The following is an 18,098-nucleotide window of genomic DNA, read 5'->3' on the forward strand; positions in this document are numbered from 1 at the left end:
AATGTAGCACCTAACCTAAGAAAGGAGAACCCTCAAAATCTGATAGCCATGGATTTTGGAAACCACTATACTTTCTTGTAATACTGTTTTGTAGTGCTGGTATCTGATACCTGATTTTGTATGCTCATATTATTTATTTACCTTTTTGGTTTGCTCTTAAGTGTAGACTCCATATTTTTCCCAGGTGGTGGTGTATTATCCTAAGTGACTTTGTTTTTACTTGGTTCCTGGGATTGTCACCAACCTTTAGTACCGTAAATTAATTTCTTTTTTTGAGGATTTCAAGACTGAGCAGTTAGCTGTAAATTTAAACGGTAACACTTTCCCAGGGAGGAAGTTTGGGATTTACAGAGGAAGTCCCCCCTGGCCCTCTGAGTCAGAAAACTACAGATTGTATTCTGAGTCTGTTTTGTTGGCTGCTGGTGGGAGAGAGTTCATTCTGTGATTCTGGAGCCTCTCCTGGTTGTCTTGAACTTGCACAGTGGCTGGATTCCAGCCTGCTCCGCTTTTCCCATTTCAGTGGAGGTGCTGCTTCCTTAGAAAATGGTTTCTTGCTGCTTCTTATATGCTCACCATCTCCAATTGGAATAATAATGTTCATTTGCAGGTCAGATATTTATATTCTGTTTCTTTGCTTGATGTTAAAGCTAATTGAATTATAATCTTCAAACCTATACTTGATCTAAAAGTTGAAGCTGTGTGCAGATCTATCTGAAGCTATAGCTCAGTTTCAAATGCTTACACAAACGTAGAGGTTGATTTTCAATGCCTACTTTTATCACTGTCTACCTTATGAGTACTTTTTGTTTGGCTTGATGTTATGTGAGGTGTGTGTGTCTTGTATGTGTGTGTACACACAGGTGTGCAGACATCTTTGAGAGCATTTGTGGAAGCCAGAGGTGGGTGTTAGGATGTTCTCAACTCTTTCTCTACCATTAAAAAAAAATCATTCATTCATTCATTTGTACGTTCGTTTGTTCACTGGGGGGTGGGGAATATATGCATGTGTGTACAAGTATGTGCCACTGTTTGTATGCAGGGGTCAGACACCTGGAAAGACTTGGTTCTCCCTATGTGATTAAACTCAGGTCCTTAGGCTTGGCAACAAGTGCTTTTTAACAGCAGAGCCATCTTGCCATCTCTACCTTACATTTTTGAAACAGATTCTAATCGAAACTGAAGTTTTCTGTATCTTTTGGCTTGCTAGCAAGCTTCTGGCCTCCTGCTGCCTCATCTCCCTCACTTGAGTTCTAGGCAGAGTATGTTTCTGCCTGTCATTTGTTTGGCATCTGGGCATGCCAACTCAGACCCTCATTTTTTTTTGAGACAAGCATGTCTCACCGAATCTGGAGCTCCATCACTTGCGAAGACCTGCTGGCCTGAGAGCTCCTGTGGTGTACTGTTGTCTTCCTAGCACCACTGCCCCACCTCACCCTTCCCACTCGTGCTGGACAGTCAGCCATACCAGCTCCTCATGCTTGTTGATTGAGCTACCCTGGCCCCACTCCCCCCCCCTTTTTTTTTTTTGCCGTTTCGAGACAGGGTTTCTCTGTGTAGCCCTGGCTGTCCTGGAATTCACTCTGTAGACCAGGCTGGTCTCGAACTCAGAAATCCACCTGCCTCTGCCTCCCAAGTGCTGGGATTACAGGTGTGCGCCCCCCCCCCCTTTTCTTGGATGTCTGTCCTTGTGTATAAACTGATGAGTTGTCCCCATTGGCATACATGGGAAGTTGACAAAATGTGGAAGGAGTTCAGGGACAGGAGAGCCAGTGCTGCTGCTGCCTGACCTCCATCCAGGTGTGTTCTGTGTGCCGCTCTGTCACACACTTGTGTAAGCAGGTAACATGGAGTTTCTGCTGCTGTTCCTACTTATTTATTAATAGGTGTGTAACTACTTTGTTATTCTTGTATTGGCTATATCACAGTGATTTTCATTGAATTCTCCACATCTAAAACAATGCAGGTCATTGTTGTTTTTTTTTTTTCCAGGATACTCAGTTTTGTCATCAACTGCCAATAACATTTTCATCAATCCCAAAGGCACTCTGTAGAGTTGGATAAATCACCTGTTTCCCCACTGTCTCTGCCTTCAGCAGGGACTCATCTACCTCTGTCTCTGTGGCTTTATTTATTCTAGGTGAATATATATGAGCAAAGTTATATAACATTTCTTTGTGAGAAATCTGAGATGCCTCCCACCCCAGGACACTCCATATGGATATATGACTCCCTCTACCCTGCTAAGTTTTAGGACAACACTCTTTGCTGAGTGGTTTGTGTGATGTTAGTGTAATATATTACACATTGTAGCATCTATCAGCACCTCTTATTGTCAAGTCCGTTTAATTCACTTACCATCATTGTATTTAATGTGGTTATTTGTCATGGTTACTGACATTTGGATTGTTTGCTCTTCTGGCTTCGATAAAAAATAGGGCTAGATTTGTAGTGCATTGGTAGAGAATGCAAACACTTTCCGTGTGTGAAGCCGTGGGTCTCATTCTCACATCATGGGACGGGTCATTCCTGGGAGCATTCATGTGCTGCTTTTATGTGGACATGAGCTTTTACTTTTGCAGATCGTATCAGTTAAAGTTACTGAGGCATATGGGCAGTCCAGCCTTTTGGGAAACTGCTAGACAGTCCCTGTTTTGCATGTTCTCTACAACACGTTCCCCATCTTTATTCTTGTTTCTGTTCTTGTGGTTGTGGAGTGCTTTCTTATTGTGGCTTAATTTTTACTTTTCTCACTGTTAATAGTGGAAACCATTTTCCCTAAGAGTTTCATAGTTAAGCTAACAGCTTTAGGACTTTGTCCTGAGTATTTGTGTTTGACAAAAGATGGGAATCCAACTTTATTCTTTTTTGTATATATGCAGTTTTCCAATCTCCATTTGTCGAACAGACTGTTCTTTTCCTATATGAATGATCTTGATAAAAATCCACTTAGAGTAAGATTTTACTTCTGAGTTTCCAGGTGAAGGTTCCACTCCATGTATCCATCGCTGCGCAGAGACAGGCTTGAACTGACCCTTGTTGCCTTGCTCTAGGCTCTGAAATTGGAAAGCAGGAGTGATCAGTTGGGTGGACTGCCCTCCCAGCTTCTGTTGGGCTCTTCTGGAATGTGTGTTTCCACATGAAGCCTCACACAGAGGCTCGACTTGTGCAAAGAAGGCAGCTGGGATTTTCATAGAGATTACACTGAATTCATAGATTAATTGGGGCATGCTGTATTCTTAAAAGTATTAGTACTCCAAGCAGAAATGATGTGGCCTTCTGTTTATTTATTTAATTAACGTGTTTGCACTCTAGGATTTCACTTATTTCCTGTGTGCATTTTGAATTGTCTCAGAGTATAGAAGAAAAATTATATTTGAAATTCATTGAAGTAATTTTACTAGAAATTATAGGTATCTTTAGGTTTAAGGCTTATGAGAGTTCGAGGAAGCTCTGTTAATGTGGCAAGTGTTGCATTTTTTCCTGAGCAGCATGAAGCTGTCATTTACAGTTACAGCAGGTTCTTCCTCCCCCAGCACAAATCCCCATTCCTTTGATTTTTTGAGATAGGGTTTCTCTTTATAGCCCCAGCTGTCCTGAAACTTGCTCTGTAGACTAGACTGGCGTCGAACTCAGAAATCCGCCTGCCTCTGCCTCCCATGTGCTGGGATTAAAGGCATGCGCCACCACCGCCCAGCAATGCTTAGGTTTAAAAAGTCCTATTTAGGGCAATAAATTGTATACTTTTCATGTAATATAGTTCTTAGAAAATGTTAAGCGACTGGCTTAAAATTACCACCTAACATATTCACCTCAGTCTTACCCCCTTTCTTCCCAGCAGTTTTATTTTGCTGTATAACTGATTATTTTGAATATCTGTTTCAGGGTAAAATCATAGACCCTATAGTCTTAGTGACTGCTGTCTCTTGCTAACTGTTGTGCAGTAAAAGGCCATGCACTCTGTAGTGTGTATCAGTACTTTGTTTCTTACTATTTTGGAATAATATTTCATGTAAGTCTGTACCACATGTTATCTATTTGACAGTCATAGACATTTGGATTCCTTTTACACGTTGTCTACTGTGGATAGTAGTACTGGGGAAACATTCTACACAAGATTCTATGCGGAGATATATTTCTGTATATACCTAGGAGCGTACTTGTTGAAGCATATGTTAATGATGCCTAACCTTTTTAAAAATTACATTGATTAATTGATTGATTGTTATATTGATCGGAAGTGGTGCTGTTGTGTGTGAAGGGTAAGAGAAAGCCTGTAGGAGTTCTCTCCTTCCATCGTAAGGGCTCTTGGTCAAGCCCAGGTAATCCGGTTGTAGCAGGTACTTTACCCACTTAGCCTTCTTATCCGCTCCATGTCCTCCGTTAAAAAAATCAACTTAGCCGGGCAGTGGTGGCACACACCTTTAATCCCAACACTTGGGAGGCAGAGGTAGGCGGATTTATGAGTGGACCAGCCAGGGCTATACAGAGAAACCGTCTCGGAAAAAAAAAAAACAACAATAATTTTAAAAACATTTTTATCTGTTATTTTTATATGTGCAGGTGTTGGGCCTTTTTGCATGTTAGCACACCAGTATTCAGTGCCCATAGTAGACAGAATGAGAATTTAGGTCCTCTGGGACTGAACATACAGTCATGAGCTGCCATCTGGGTGCTGGGAATTGAACCTGGGTTCTCTAGAAGAGCAGTCAGTGCTCTTAACTGCGGAGCCAACTTCCCAGTCCCTTCCCTTTAATTTTAAAGGAGTTTCCAGAATGCTGTATAAAATAGCTGTGCTATATTCTCACCAGCAGTGTATGAGGCCCCTGCTTCCATCCTCCCTAACATGTGTTCATGTTGGATGTCTTAATTATAGCTGCCGTGGTGTAGGAGGCAACTCATTGCAGTTTTGATTTCCCTTTCCTGAATGCCTGTTCTATTTTCATTTCTGTTGCTATGATAAAACTCCCTGACATAAAGCAACTTAGGGAGAAAGGGTTTATTTTAGATTATAATTCCAAATTATGGTCCATCATTGGAGGGAAAGGAAGGCAGAAACTTGAAGCAGCTAATCATGTCACACACACAGTCCGCCACAGAGTCACCGTGCCTGTTAGCATGCAGCTCGCTCTGCTCACTTGAGAGTGCAGGGCCCCTCCCCATGCCTAGGGAGTGAAGCCGCCCGTAGTGGCCTGGGTCTCTCTTCAGAGAAAACACAGTCAAGACATCCTCTTTCCTGAGTGCCCACAGTCCAGCTTGATGCACACAGCTGCTTGTTGAGACACTCTGTCCATGTGACTCTAGGTTATGTCAAGTTAACAATTAAAGCAGCCAAAATGATACCACTGATAATCTTTCTGCTTTTCGTTTTTGTATGTATTTTTTTAGAAATACCCATTCTCTTTTGGTATTTGTTAAAGATGAACAAGTGTCCTACATTGCACTGCATCTTACTTTCTTTATCCATTTTTAGTGTGTCTTTTTAATGTTACATGTAAGAGATCTTTATATATTCCAGGATACAGTAACTCCCTTTTGTCTCTTTTTAGTTCTATAATTTTGAAATATTTTTTTCCTGGTGAATGAACTCTGTCTACTTGATGTTTTTTTTTTTTTATTTTTTGTATTCTGTTTTGTTTTGTTTGTTTGTTTGTTTGTTTGTTTGAGATAAGGTTTCTCTTTTTAGCGCTGGCTGTCCTGGAACTTGCTCTGTAGACCAGGCTGGTCTTGAACTCAGAGATCCACCTGCCTGTGCTGGATTAAAGCTATGCAGCACTGCCACTTGGCTGTTGTTGCTGCTGCTGCTGCTGTTGTTGTTGTTTGCTTGCTTGCTTACTTGCTTGCTTGCTTTTTGGGGGTGGGGGCCCCCAAATCAAGCTTTTGAAAGCAAAGCATGATAGTGGGGGCTTAACCTCCCAGCAGTGCTGAGGAGTAGACAGAGGGTCTCTGGGCTTGCTGGCTTACCAACCTAGCTGGCTCTTACTGGAAATATAGTTTCTCCCCACTCTATTTTTTATGTTTTTCTAGTATTTCTTCTATAGGATAGATTAGGGTTTTCTTTTGTTGTTATTGTTCTTGAGACATGGTCTCTCTGCATAGCCCTGGCTGTCCTGAAACTCATCTATGTAGACCTGGGCCTCTGCCTTTCCCTCAAGTTCTGGCCTTAAAGGTGTGTGCCACTATGCCTGGCCCTGGAATAACTTCTTCATGGTATTCATCAGCTTGACGGAAATAGTCCTCTGACTATTCTGCTGGTGCCCTTCACAAGCCTGTACTTCTGAGATAACCTATCTCCCTTGATCTTTTAGATAGTTGATACTTCAGCGTTCTTTCCAGTGATCTTAGAAACTTCTTTTAAAAGAAGACTGCCTCAGCTGGGCTGTAGTATATGCTGTAATTCCAGCATTTGAGAGACAGAGACAGAAGATCAGTAGTACAAATCCTGTTTCAGATGCATAGCGTGTTTCAGGCCAGTTTTTCTACAGTGCGGCCCTACCTGTTTTCAAGGCAGGAAAGGAGCAAACCTGTTTTCCCTCAGATGGTAGGGCATGGCTCGTATGTGGCAGCAGTAATAAGTATGGGTGGATTCAAGAAGACAAATGCGTGTGGCTAGTGCACTGGCCCTTACTGTGGTGGTGGACTCTGAGAGGAGGTGTTACTTACCATGTAGGGGTGCTAAGCAAGGCTTGAGAAGAGCTTGTTATCGGGGTGGCCAGGGGTGTGCCTGCATGGCTGGCTGCTAGCTGCCTCAGGGTATCTTGTTGTCCTGGGGTGACCGGGGGTGTGCCTGCATGGCCAGCTGCTGCCTGCCTCAGGGTAGTACCACCCAGCAGAAATACAGTGGGTACTTTTCCTTGTCATGTAAGATTTCAGTGGCCTCATTAGACAAAGTAAAGCGAGTCAAGGGAAATTATTGTTAGTAATACACTTTGATTCATATAAGGTATCTTAAATTGTAGTAAATGAAAAAAATGCTAAAATATTTTACCTTTTTTTTTGTACTAGTGTTTATTTCACACAACACACCTCAGTTCTGACTGCCCACTCACTGCTACCAGAACTGTTCTGTGGCCAGTGGCTGCTGCATTATTCAGCACAGTTCCAGCTGTTCTGATATGATAGACCAGTCAACTATTATGCTCCGTTAACATTTGTTTTTTGTTAAAAACAAAAACAAACAAAAAACTTACCACAGAATACTGACCATCTTCTAACTGAAAGAACTGGACTTCACGTACTTTCTGCCAACATCATGTTCAGTGTAGTCCTTACCGAAAGGAGTTAAGGCCGCTCCTCTTAAACTAGAAGTCTGCAAGGTTGCTAAGCAATGTAGACAGTGCAGCAGTTGGGTAACACTGTGAGCCTCAGGTTCCTGAGAGTCATAGGTGCTTTCTGTTGTGCACATGAAGGAGGAGGAGCTGTGCACATAAAGCTCCAGCACTCGTTATAGGTCGTTGTCTGGGTGCAGTTTTGGTGGTCACTGCATACGCATTTACACATTTATATGCATCTTATTGGCATCTTATAAGGTAAACTTGGTAAGAAATGTGTGTCTTTAATTAGCACTGCATGTGTCAGATGTCTTTGAAAGTTTGTATAATGGACCATAATTGTCTAAAACCACCGATAGAAACACAGTCAAGGATTCTGACTACATTCACTAGATTTCTAGCAGGTTTCAAAGTGTAGTGAACAAATTGCGCAGATGGGTTCCACCCTCTCTAGGCTGTTTGGGAAAATGTGTGACCTCACCTCTCTGACCCACCTGTCACTCTCCATGTTGGCAGGGGATGAGGAGAAGCTGTGGCACATCTCTGCTTCCCTGCTTCCCCCATTCCTGGGGCATTTTATTCTTCAGGGTGGTCTCTATAAAGCATCCAGGAAAATGTTGTGCTTCCCCAAGTCCTTACTGAATTTGGGTCCTTTTGTGGCAGTGAGGCTTGTGTTGATTGTCCTTTTCGGCATCCCCCTCTGATCCTAATGTCTGTTATCCATGGATGACAGCTGGAATTCTCTAGTAAGAGGAAGGAAGTGCAAGCTATGATTTACTTAAGCGTTGTTTAGTTGTCCTGCTCATGACGCCATTACTTGGTTGTGTCACCCTCTCCTCTCCATGGTGTCTGCAGCTCTGCTCCTTTCTAATGAAGTTGGGATTTCTCCTCGTCCCCATTCTTCCTGCTGTTCTTTATTACTTGTGGTAGTTTCAGTGTTGATAAGTCACGCTCATTAGCCATAGTAAACTCCCGAGAAGAGCAATGCGTTAAAGGTTGGCAAGGGCTCTCGGATTCAGCCAAGAGGGCGTATTTCCCCTTAAGTGGATGGATGGGATGGATGGATGGATGGATGGATGGATGACTACTAGGAAGCTTCTCTGGCCCTAGTTTTACATACCATCTCAGGACAAGCTAGCATCTTTCCTATAATAGCTGATCTTGTTATAACTTACAAATTGTGTATTCTGGAGTAGGGTACTCTTTCTTTCTAATAAAATTTCATTTTGTCAAGCCTTAAAAATTATTGAACTCCTGAATGAGTAGATGCCTGTAAAACCCAGTTCTTCCTTAACGAACAGAAAGACTGCCACCATTCCTGTGTGATAGTCATTGTTTGAATTTAACTAAAATGAGTGACATGACTTTAGCATTTCTTTATGTGTGGCAAGTTCTATTTTTCCTTAAACCAAGAAACTCAAATTTGCCGATAATGCATGATTTGCTTCTTGTAAATAGATTTTTTTCTTTTTTTTCTTTTCTTTCTTTCTTTTTTTTTCTTTTTCTTTTTTCTGTTTCAGGCCGGAGCCTCAACAGAAAGCTCCTTTAGTTCCTCCTCCTCCACCGCCACCACCACCACCACCACTGCCAGACCCTGCGCCCCCAGAGCCTGAGGAGGAGATTCTGGGGTCAGATGATGAGGAGCAGGAGGACCCCGCAGATTACTGCAAAGGTGACGTGCTGGGCCGGCAGGGTGGGCTTGCTTTCCTGTGCAGTGGGTATGGGGTCACTTGATGTTTATTAAATTAGCCTCTTAAGTTGACTATAGAATGATACCAAAAACTGTAGAAGGTCTTAGAGAACTGTAAGAGAAGGAAAAGTGTGCATGTGCACACATCATAGGCATGCTCAGACATTTGATCCCTCATAATTTCAGATAAAGGTCACCCAAGAAGAGCATGGGGAGGGAGGCAGAGACTCCTGACAGAAGCGAGCTATAACTTATGTGTGGCTAAAGGGAGACATTCCCTTCCCCGGGTAGCAGTACAGTCAGTAGTACTCAGTTTTGTGGAAAGAATGCATGCACATGCATTTACACAGAGAGACTTTCATGGCGTTGTACTTAATGGAAAGACATTCTGTGGCTTGGTTCTGCTGTTGCGTAGCAAGGCTGGCTCTGTTTTTATCTATGATCCTACAGGACACACAAACTATTAGAGTAGATGATGATGATTAACTTATTTTTTAGGCAAGGTTTTTCTGTGTAGCTCAGGCTGTCCTAGAACTCACTTTGTTTGCTAGTCTGGCCTTGAACTCAGAGGTCCACCCGCTTCTGCCTCCCAGGTGTTGGGGTTAAAGGCAAACACATGCCACTGCTGCCTGGCAGATTAGAATGATCTTGTATTGACCTTAAGACCAGAAGTGTACAGTTAAAAGTCCTAGGTGGCCAACATGGCATGTGATGAGAACACTGGGGGCGCACACTGGCTGTCCTTTGTGTAGACTAGAGCCTGAAGGTCTCTACGAAATGGAAGTCGCAGTAATGCTTTGGTGTCTCCACTACTTGTCTTGCTCATTTGGTTCTTATTCCCTGCAGATTTGAGCTACTATGTTGTGGTAAATAGTTTTCCTGCTGCAGATTTTAAGCATGTAATTCAGATTCTGTATAACATAAGGATATGGCAGAAGATACATACACGAACAAACTGTCAGCCCTTAGTGAGTCTCTAGGCCTGTAGTGTCTTAGCAGATTTTCTTTATCTAGTGGAAGCAGTCATTTGTGCTGTTAAAATCCAGTTGTCTGCTGCAAACAAGACTAGGTTATTCTATTCCGAAAGTAAAAGAGCTAAGCTCCTATAATCTTATTCTTTCATAGGGACAGGTGCTTACCCATAGAATTAACATTTCCTTTTCTTTTTTTTAGGATTTTAAAATATTTATGTGTCTGCATGTTTTGCCTAGTTTTTTTATGCATGAGCACCACATGCTTACCTGGTACCATCAGAGGTCCTAAGGGGGTATCGTTCCCCTGGGTCTGGACTTATGAGATGTTAGGAGCCACCATGTGGGTGCTGAGAATTGAACTCAGGACTTCTGGAAGAGCAGTCAGTGCTTTTAACTACTGAGCTATCTCTCCCACACCTAAAGTCACTATTTTCATTAGAAAAGAGAGTGGATCTTCTCAGCAGTTGTTAGAATTATAACATCAGTCTCTATACCATCTAATAAAAGTTAAAGATGCAGTTTAGAAAAGACAGGGGGAGGAGCTCCTCATCCTCCTCCCTATATGTCTGTATTTCTTGGTTTTGAAAATGCAGTCGTGGGGGCTGGAGAGATGGCTCAATGGTTAAGAGCACTGGCTGCTCTTCCGAAGGTCCTGAGTTCAATTCCCAGCAACCACATGGTGGCTCACAGCCATATGTAATGGGATCTGAAGACAGCTACAGTGTACTTACATATAATAAATAAGTAAATCTTTAAAAAAAAAAAAAAGAAAGAAAAGAAAATGCAGTTGTCACAAAGAGCTATGACCTTGCAGTTGTGAGGAGCTCTGCATTACTGTCTTTGCTGTTGTGAAGAGCTCTGCACTATGTTATGACCTTGCAGTTGTAGAGAGCTGTATAATGACCTTGTTGTTGACCTATGGGGTCATTACTTAGGAGCCCTTCTCTTCAGCAGGTTAAGTTCAACCCTGCTGGCATGACTGCTGAGTGTAGTCGACAGTGTGGGTCAGGAGATGGAGCCCATTGTCATCTTTCTTCATACCTCTGAACCAACCTAGGGAACATTTCATTCCCAACTAGAGGACTAAGCATGAAGAATCCTTCACGTAGAGCTGATTCTAGGTAAAATTTATGGAACTCTAAGCATTCTGAGGGGACTAAGCCTCAATCTCCACAAGGCACGTCAGAGATGGTGGTACCTTGTGCGTGTGTGCACACTCACACTTGCATGCTCAAGCTGGCGTCCTTAGAGATTCCTCTCTCATCTTTACAAGAAATAAGGAGGAGGAATTTGTGCCTTTAATTAGCATCTAATGTGTCAGATGTCTTAGAAATTTTGTATGAACCATAACAGTTTGTCTCAAATTATTGATAGAAGTACATTCAAGGAATCTGTCTGTTGTATGACAGAATTACTTGAGATATTCAAATGGAAAAATTATTTTAATTCATGTATTAGGTTTCAGTTTGTACTTGCTTCTCCCCACCCCAATCAGCTGTATTATGTCAGTGCATGTCTAGAAAGTAGCCAGAAAGGAAAGGCGGGAGCCCTACAATAATCCAACTCACGGTTAAGTTCCACTTTCCAAAGGTTCTGCTACTAGTTCTCAGTGGCACCGCAGCCTGGTAATGAAGCCTCAACCCCAGGTCCTTGAGATATATGGAAGCTTAGATTTTAACAGAATCCTAAGAGTGGACTGAGGCTGTGTGAAGGGAGCACAGCGACCTCCACATCCTTTCCTGTACATTTATGCATGTATATTGGGCCTAATCTGATAGAAGTAAACATAAAAGCTGTGTGTCTGTCTTTAGTTGTCACAGTTTTGAAAGCAATAATGACAACTATTACCACTAATGAAGTAATTAAAATTACCCTAATGCTAACAAATATACCTAATACAAGACCTTACTTAATCTGATAGCTCTAACTCTACTGCGTCGTCAGAAGATGCAGCCTAGTTTTCTCTTCTTCCATTTTTGTAAACTTTGTCATTGCAGACCAGGTTCTCACCTTTGTGTTGTGTTTATTTAGCTCTCTTTTCTGTGTGCCATGTCACAGGCAGCTGGCACTGCCTTATCTGCCGTCTCTCCCTTTCCTTCCTTCCTGGCCCTTATTGCCTGGCTCTGGCCAGTAGCTTTGGACTGGGTTGTTAAGAAAGGACTTTTTTCTCCATGAAAAATTCTATTTCATTTAGGCCAAGGTATCTGTGTTCTGCCTGCTCATCTTGTTTCTATTGCCTCTGTTCCTAGAGAGCTGTTGTCTTACAGCCGCTTTTCAGGTCTCCCAGAATAAAAGATGATATCATTAGTAACAAAAGATACCCTTTCTCTATGCAGGAGAAATGTTCACCAAAGAAGGAACAGGCTTTTGACAGCAGTCAGCTTAATCTAGAGCCTGTCACTCCATGGTATCCTCATGCCTTTGGGGCCATGCTGGTCTCAGTTGTTCATGACCAACTAAATTGTATCTGATGAGGCTTTTTATTGCCTCAGGTTTACAGGTCTACTTACAAATCGTGAACTGTCCAATTTAGCATAAAGACCAGTAATTAAATTCTGTTGTTGCTAAAGTATTTCCATCACATTGTGGACTGTGATCTGAGAGACCTGGCTTTAGACCCTGATTCTTGCTTTTTGAGTCTGTGTCCTTTGATTTATCATATATAATATAATATAATATAATATAATATAATATAATATAATATAATATAATATAAAATATATTACAATATATAATATAATATATTATAATATAATATAAAATGTAATATCATTCCCATTGTAATATGTAGTATTTTGCACCTTAAGATTTTACAGGGAATAAAAATGAAGTGTGTGGCACTGTATTTTTCTGTTTTCCCCCATTGATGACTGCACCCCTTAGACTGCACCCCTCTGTCTTATGGAAGAGGATTTCCTTAGTCTCTAAAGAGCTATCAGCACTGGTTGTATATCATCTCTGGGAGGAATTGTAGCAATAGGCTATGTGGTTTATTCAGTTTCTACTTCCAAACCAAAGCACCAAACCAAAGTGAGTTGGATATGGGTGCAGCCCATGAACACATACTTCCAGCGGATCTTATGTAAATACATTCTTGCCTCATGAGTCTCCACATAAATGCCTGTGTAGGGAGAGTTTTTAAGAGTCTCAGCGTCAGTAGTCCATACCATACACTCCTTGGGAGTCTTTCTGGTTTTTAGCTAAGTAGTTTTAGTGTACATTGAAGGCTGTAGTTTGACCACCTAATGAGTATATAGTAATTCTGAATGTGTGTGTGCGTGCATGTGTCCATACATACACATATAGCTGTGCTCATCTGTGTGTGCCCCTGTCTGTACACCTGATGGAGGCCAGAGAAAGATGTTGAGTCCAGTTCTGCCACTATGCCTTACCCTTTGAGACAAATCACTTCCTGAGCCCGGAGGCCTTCTTGACTGGACTGACTGGCCAGCAAGCCACATCCTCTGGTCTCCCTTGGGGCTGTAGGTGCATGCAGCCACACCTTTCTTTCCTTTGTGTGGTTGCTGGGAAACTGACTCAGATCCTTATGTTTGCATAGCAAGAGCTGTTAGGCACTGAGCCATCTCTCTCTCTCACTGAGCCCAGGTACCATGTTTAAGAAATTACAAGACTTCTACTAAGTGATGGCCCCTCATTCCACATTGCACTTTGTGTATGCGGGTCACTATCCAAGACGGTGGCTCTCACCCTTCCTAACACTGCAGCCCTTCATAGAGTTCTTCATGTTGTAACGAGGAGCCCAAACCACAAAATTACTTTGTTACCACTACTTTTACCACTATTATGTAAATAAGTGATAACCAGGATATCTGATTTATGACTCCCCCAAAGGGGTTGTGGCTGAGAACCACTGATGTAAGGGAAAGCATTACCATGAATGACCTGATCTGAGGTCCTTTCCAGAGCTCTGTGGAGCGGCAGCCATAGAGCGTGGGCCTCAGGCTGGCTCCTGGTTCTCATCTGTCCTCGTTCATTCTCTGATGAGCTGACAGCTTTGTGGTGTCTCCTCAGGGCTCCATTCCAGAGACACTGCTTTCCACACCGCTCAGACAGGTTTCCTTGGATCCGCCTTCATGAAACCCTAACCAACTATAAGGACCCCTCACTCTCAGCAGTCCCTTCTGCACAGCACGGTCATGATATATTAGACATTTAATGTTCATGTATCTCCTTTATACCAATATGAAACGTCACTGTGGGCAAAAGCTGTGTGTGTGTGTGTGTGTGTGTGTGTGTTTAATCTGACTACATTTGAGGTATCCTGGCGCAGTAAATAGCTTTTTGTTCTGACAAAGGAGTTTCTTAAAACGGATAGTCTGGGGCTGGGAGGTGGGGGTGCACACCTTTAATCCCAGCACTCAGGATGCAGAAACAGATGGATCTCTGTGTTTGAGTTCAGCTCAGTCTACAGAGAATTCTAGGAGAACTAGGACTACACAGAGAAAAACCCTGTCTCAAAACAAAACAAACAACAAAAAAGCAGTGTATGTCTGAGGAGGTCGCATGTAATCTGGTCATAGGCTTGAAGGACCCAGAAACTTTCAGGCTTTTCATGTCTGCATTAAAATTGCCCGCTGATGTTCCAGAGTTCTTAGAAATGGTATACAACTGAGTGGAATACAGAGTTGCATCTTAGAAATTTGAGTGGTATCTTAAAAGCATATTATAAACACTAAATTTATGAATTTAGACTTTCTTTCTGAACACAGACACATTTCCCCTCTGTGTCAGCTTGCCGTCTGCTAGAAGTATAAACTGGCCAGATTTCCATCCTCTACACTGTAATGTGATCCTTCTAAGTCTGACTTTATACTTAAATCCTTCCTTTTCCCTGAGTACACACTTCATTATAGTGTGAACTATAACTAGATTATCCTTTACTTTGTCTTGTCGTCTTATAAATATTTTCTCTTGTGACTTGTCTAATTCTACGAGACCTATTTCTTCTTAGTGAAAATCTTTTATTGATTCTGTTAGCTTTCTTTAGCTCAGTTTCTGGCACTACCCAGCCCACCGTGTGTTTAGATTGACTTTCATTAGCCCTCAGAGTCTCTTTTGGGTGGCACTACTTTTGTCTTTAGTGGTAACTTACCAAGAGTTACTAAGACTGCATGCTCTGGGGTATAAAGTGAAGGCAACGTTCTCCAGAAGATAGGACTTAACACCGGCAGCCTTCCAGTGGCAGGGGTTCTTTGAGGGTGCAAGGGGGTGATGGTAGCTCAGGTTATCTCAAGACCAAGTTCTCAGCATAAAGGAGATTTATTTGCCCCAGAGGGACAACGGGCAGGGAATAAGAGACAAAGACAGGAGATAGAGGATGAGGGAGATGGGGAAGGGAACGAGGGAGAGGAGGAGAGGTGTTTGTCCCAAAGTGGGACAAGGGACTGCCTCTGGATAGAGAGGAGACAGATATTTCCCAATAAGAAAATGGAGGTTTATAAAGGCCACTGCGGCAGGAAAACCCTGTGTTAGGATGTTTAAGAATAATTGGACATGTTAATTAGGTGACCCAAAGGTGGCTTTTGGTAGCTGGACCTTGGTCCTCAGGCTTAAGAGGAGGAAGTGGTCAAATAAGGGAGTAAACCTTGGTGTTTAGCTTTAGGAATACAGTGTAATCATTTTTAGCAAGGCAGGGGGAATGAGGGAGAACAAGGCCACCAGAGCCGAGCTCACCGTGCTCGCCGTGCTCACCGTGCTCACTGTGCTCACCATGCTCAGACTGGCTAGTCCCCTCAGAGGGCACTTGTTAGGGGCAGCTAGTGACTCCTGAGATGAGGGCCGTTATGGAGACATGCTAAAGCATGGGGTGTCCTCAGAGTTTCAGCCGTGCACTGATGGGGTGTACGCTCAGGTAAGAGGGGGGGAGTGTTGTCTTTATGCTAGGTTTTCTAAGCATGTGTTTAGGCAGAGGAGAAGAAATATGATACTTGAAAACCCTACAGGAAAAGATTAATGAATTTTAGAAATACTGACTTAGGCTTTTAAGGACTGTGGGCATTGTTTACTTTGAATCAATGAGGCAGCTGTGTGTGGACTTTGTCATGGTTTAGCTAGGACAGTTCTGGTCATCATCGCATGACAAACTGCCTATGGGGAAGCTTTAAGCTACTACTTATTTTGCCTCATGATTTTCTGTATCAGGAACGTATTAATTTCTTTGCATACCCTTGACTAAAATATGTGACACAAACAATTTAAAGAGAAGAACTGTTTTGGCTCTTATAGGTTTCTGCTCATATCTCTTGGTTCTGTGGATGCTGGGCTGGTGAGGTAGAGCACCGAGGTACTGGGAGCATGGGGAGGAGGAGCTTGTTCACCTAACGATGAGCAAGAGTCAATAAGTATGAAGAGGTGGGCGGGACTATGCATAGCCCTCAAAGGCACATGCCCAGTGTCCGCCAAAGAAGTTCTCGTTCTCAATGTTTCCACCAGCTCGCAAAGTTAGAATAATGAGTTGAGGACCTTGCATTTTGTCCATGAGTGCTTGTGAGCTATTTCACGTGCGCAAAGCTGGAGTGGCGAGCCTGTACTTTACGCTGTTTGTGAGCTCGTTTGAACCTCTAACAGCTGGAATGAACTCTGGCTAAGGGTGCAGAATTGCCTGAAAGCTCGTCATTCTTTCTGCTGGGCTTTAAGTCCGGGCCTGCCAATGGAAGCTGTGTGCATTTTCTTTGTGTGCATTGCTTTGTTTCATAGCATGATGACCTCAGAGTTACTAGACTCCTTACCTGGAAACTCTGAGTTGTAAGGCAAATGCATATGTATACTGGGAACTTCTGAGCTGTCCTCAGAGACAGCAAGGTTATTTCAGCTACTCTGTGGCTTACAAACACTCTACAAACCCTTTCATAATAAACACATCATAAGCTCATTCATACAAACACATTAGAGACCCATTCATACAAAGAATGGAGTTGGGGTTTTATTTTTTTGATTTTTAGATAAAATGTCAGAATTCCAGAAGATTGGGTAGTCTAAAAGATACTATTATATTTGGCTTTCTTTGACAATGCGTTGGAATATAGGAATAGAATTCAATAAAAGAATGATGAAGACTCCCAAATGTGTATAGCATACACACATATACTACAAACTAACCACTTTTCTTAGGGTATAAATTCATCTTCTACTTCCATTTGTTATAGATATAAATCTAACATCTAAGAAAGTATGTCCATATTATTAATAGCATTGGATACCAGATGCATGAATATACAAGTTGGTACATGTATTACTTTACTGATGATTGCAGGGGTCTCTGTATGTCTCAGGCAGAGCAATGAACTGCCAGTAGGTAAGAATGAAAACGTGGTTCAGATTGACTTTATCTATGTGGATCAAACCTTCTAGAAAGTGATGCCAGGCAGTTTATCCCAACAAATTTAAATATAGTATAATTTGGGAAAAGTTTCTTGATGTAATATAACAGTGGGTGCACAAGGAGGCATAATTATATTGAAACCCAGCTCAGGGTTCATGTCATTTCTTCTAAGAAGACGATCTCTAGAGGTGTACTACCTATACTAGTTTAAGGGGGTGAGGAAGACTCTCTGGCCTGGTCTCAGTCACACAGACAATATAGGGCTCATTTGGGCTGTTGCCAACTTCTGGTCCTGGTTGTGGCAGCTTGGGGAAGCTATTCAGACAATGTAGGGATCATTAGATTATTAGGTATCTCTGGTCTTGGTTGTGGGTCTTGGGGAGTTCCTGCCTGTAAGAGTCATTTAGATTACTAGCCACCTCTGCTCCTGATTGTAGAAGCTTGGTATGGCCAACAGATACACATTAATGACCTCCAATTCCCAGCTCTCTGGATGGAAGAACAGGTTTTACATTAATTCCTTGAGAACACAGTCCTGTGTGATACACATTATTAGAGATCTGTGAGCACAGGGGTATTTGTGCTGTGCTCTCAACAGATGATTACTAAATTGGGAAGTATTAATTAATTTTAGATTTTAAATTAAGAAAGGGCTTAAGAATGAGCTTGTGCTAGATAGTTTCATGCCAGCTTGACACAAGTTAGAGTTATTTGGGAAGAGGGAACCTCAGTTGAGAAAATGCTTCCATAAGATTGCCTGTAGGCGAATTTATGGGGCATTTTTTTGAGTAATGATTTCTGTGGGAGGACTCAGCCCACTGTGA

The 18,098-nt window shown here is 42.3% G+C and overlaps 1 protein-coding gene across 12 annotated transcripts in view; it reads left to right on the top strand.

Annotated features, from left to right (window-relative positions):
* Nucleotides 1-18,098, top strand: part of Srpk2 (SRSF protein kinase 2) — a 178,298-nt gene that overhangs the window by 104,457 nt on the left and 55,743 nt on the right. For 10 of the 12 annotated variants that reach the window (XM_052173063.1, XM_052173070.1, XM_052173072.1 and 7 more), the window contains exon 3: nucleotides 8,789-8,940. The exons of the other annotated variants lie outside the window; for them this stretch is intronic. In XM_052173063.1, coding sequence (XP_052029023.1) covers nucleotides 8,789-8,940 — 152 coding nt within the window. The remainder of the gene's footprint in view (nucleotides 1-8,788; nucleotides 8,941-18,098) is intronic. 12 annotated transcript variants of the gene reach the window in all.

Source organism: Apodemus sylvaticus, chromosome 2 (assembly GCF_947179515.1).
Source record: "Apodemus sylvaticus chromosome 2, mApoSyl1.1, whole genome shotgun sequence".
In the NCBI taxonomy this organism is placed as follows: domain Eukaryota; kingdom Metazoa; phylum Chordata; class Mammalia; order Rodentia; family Muridae; genus Apodemus; species Apodemus sylvaticus.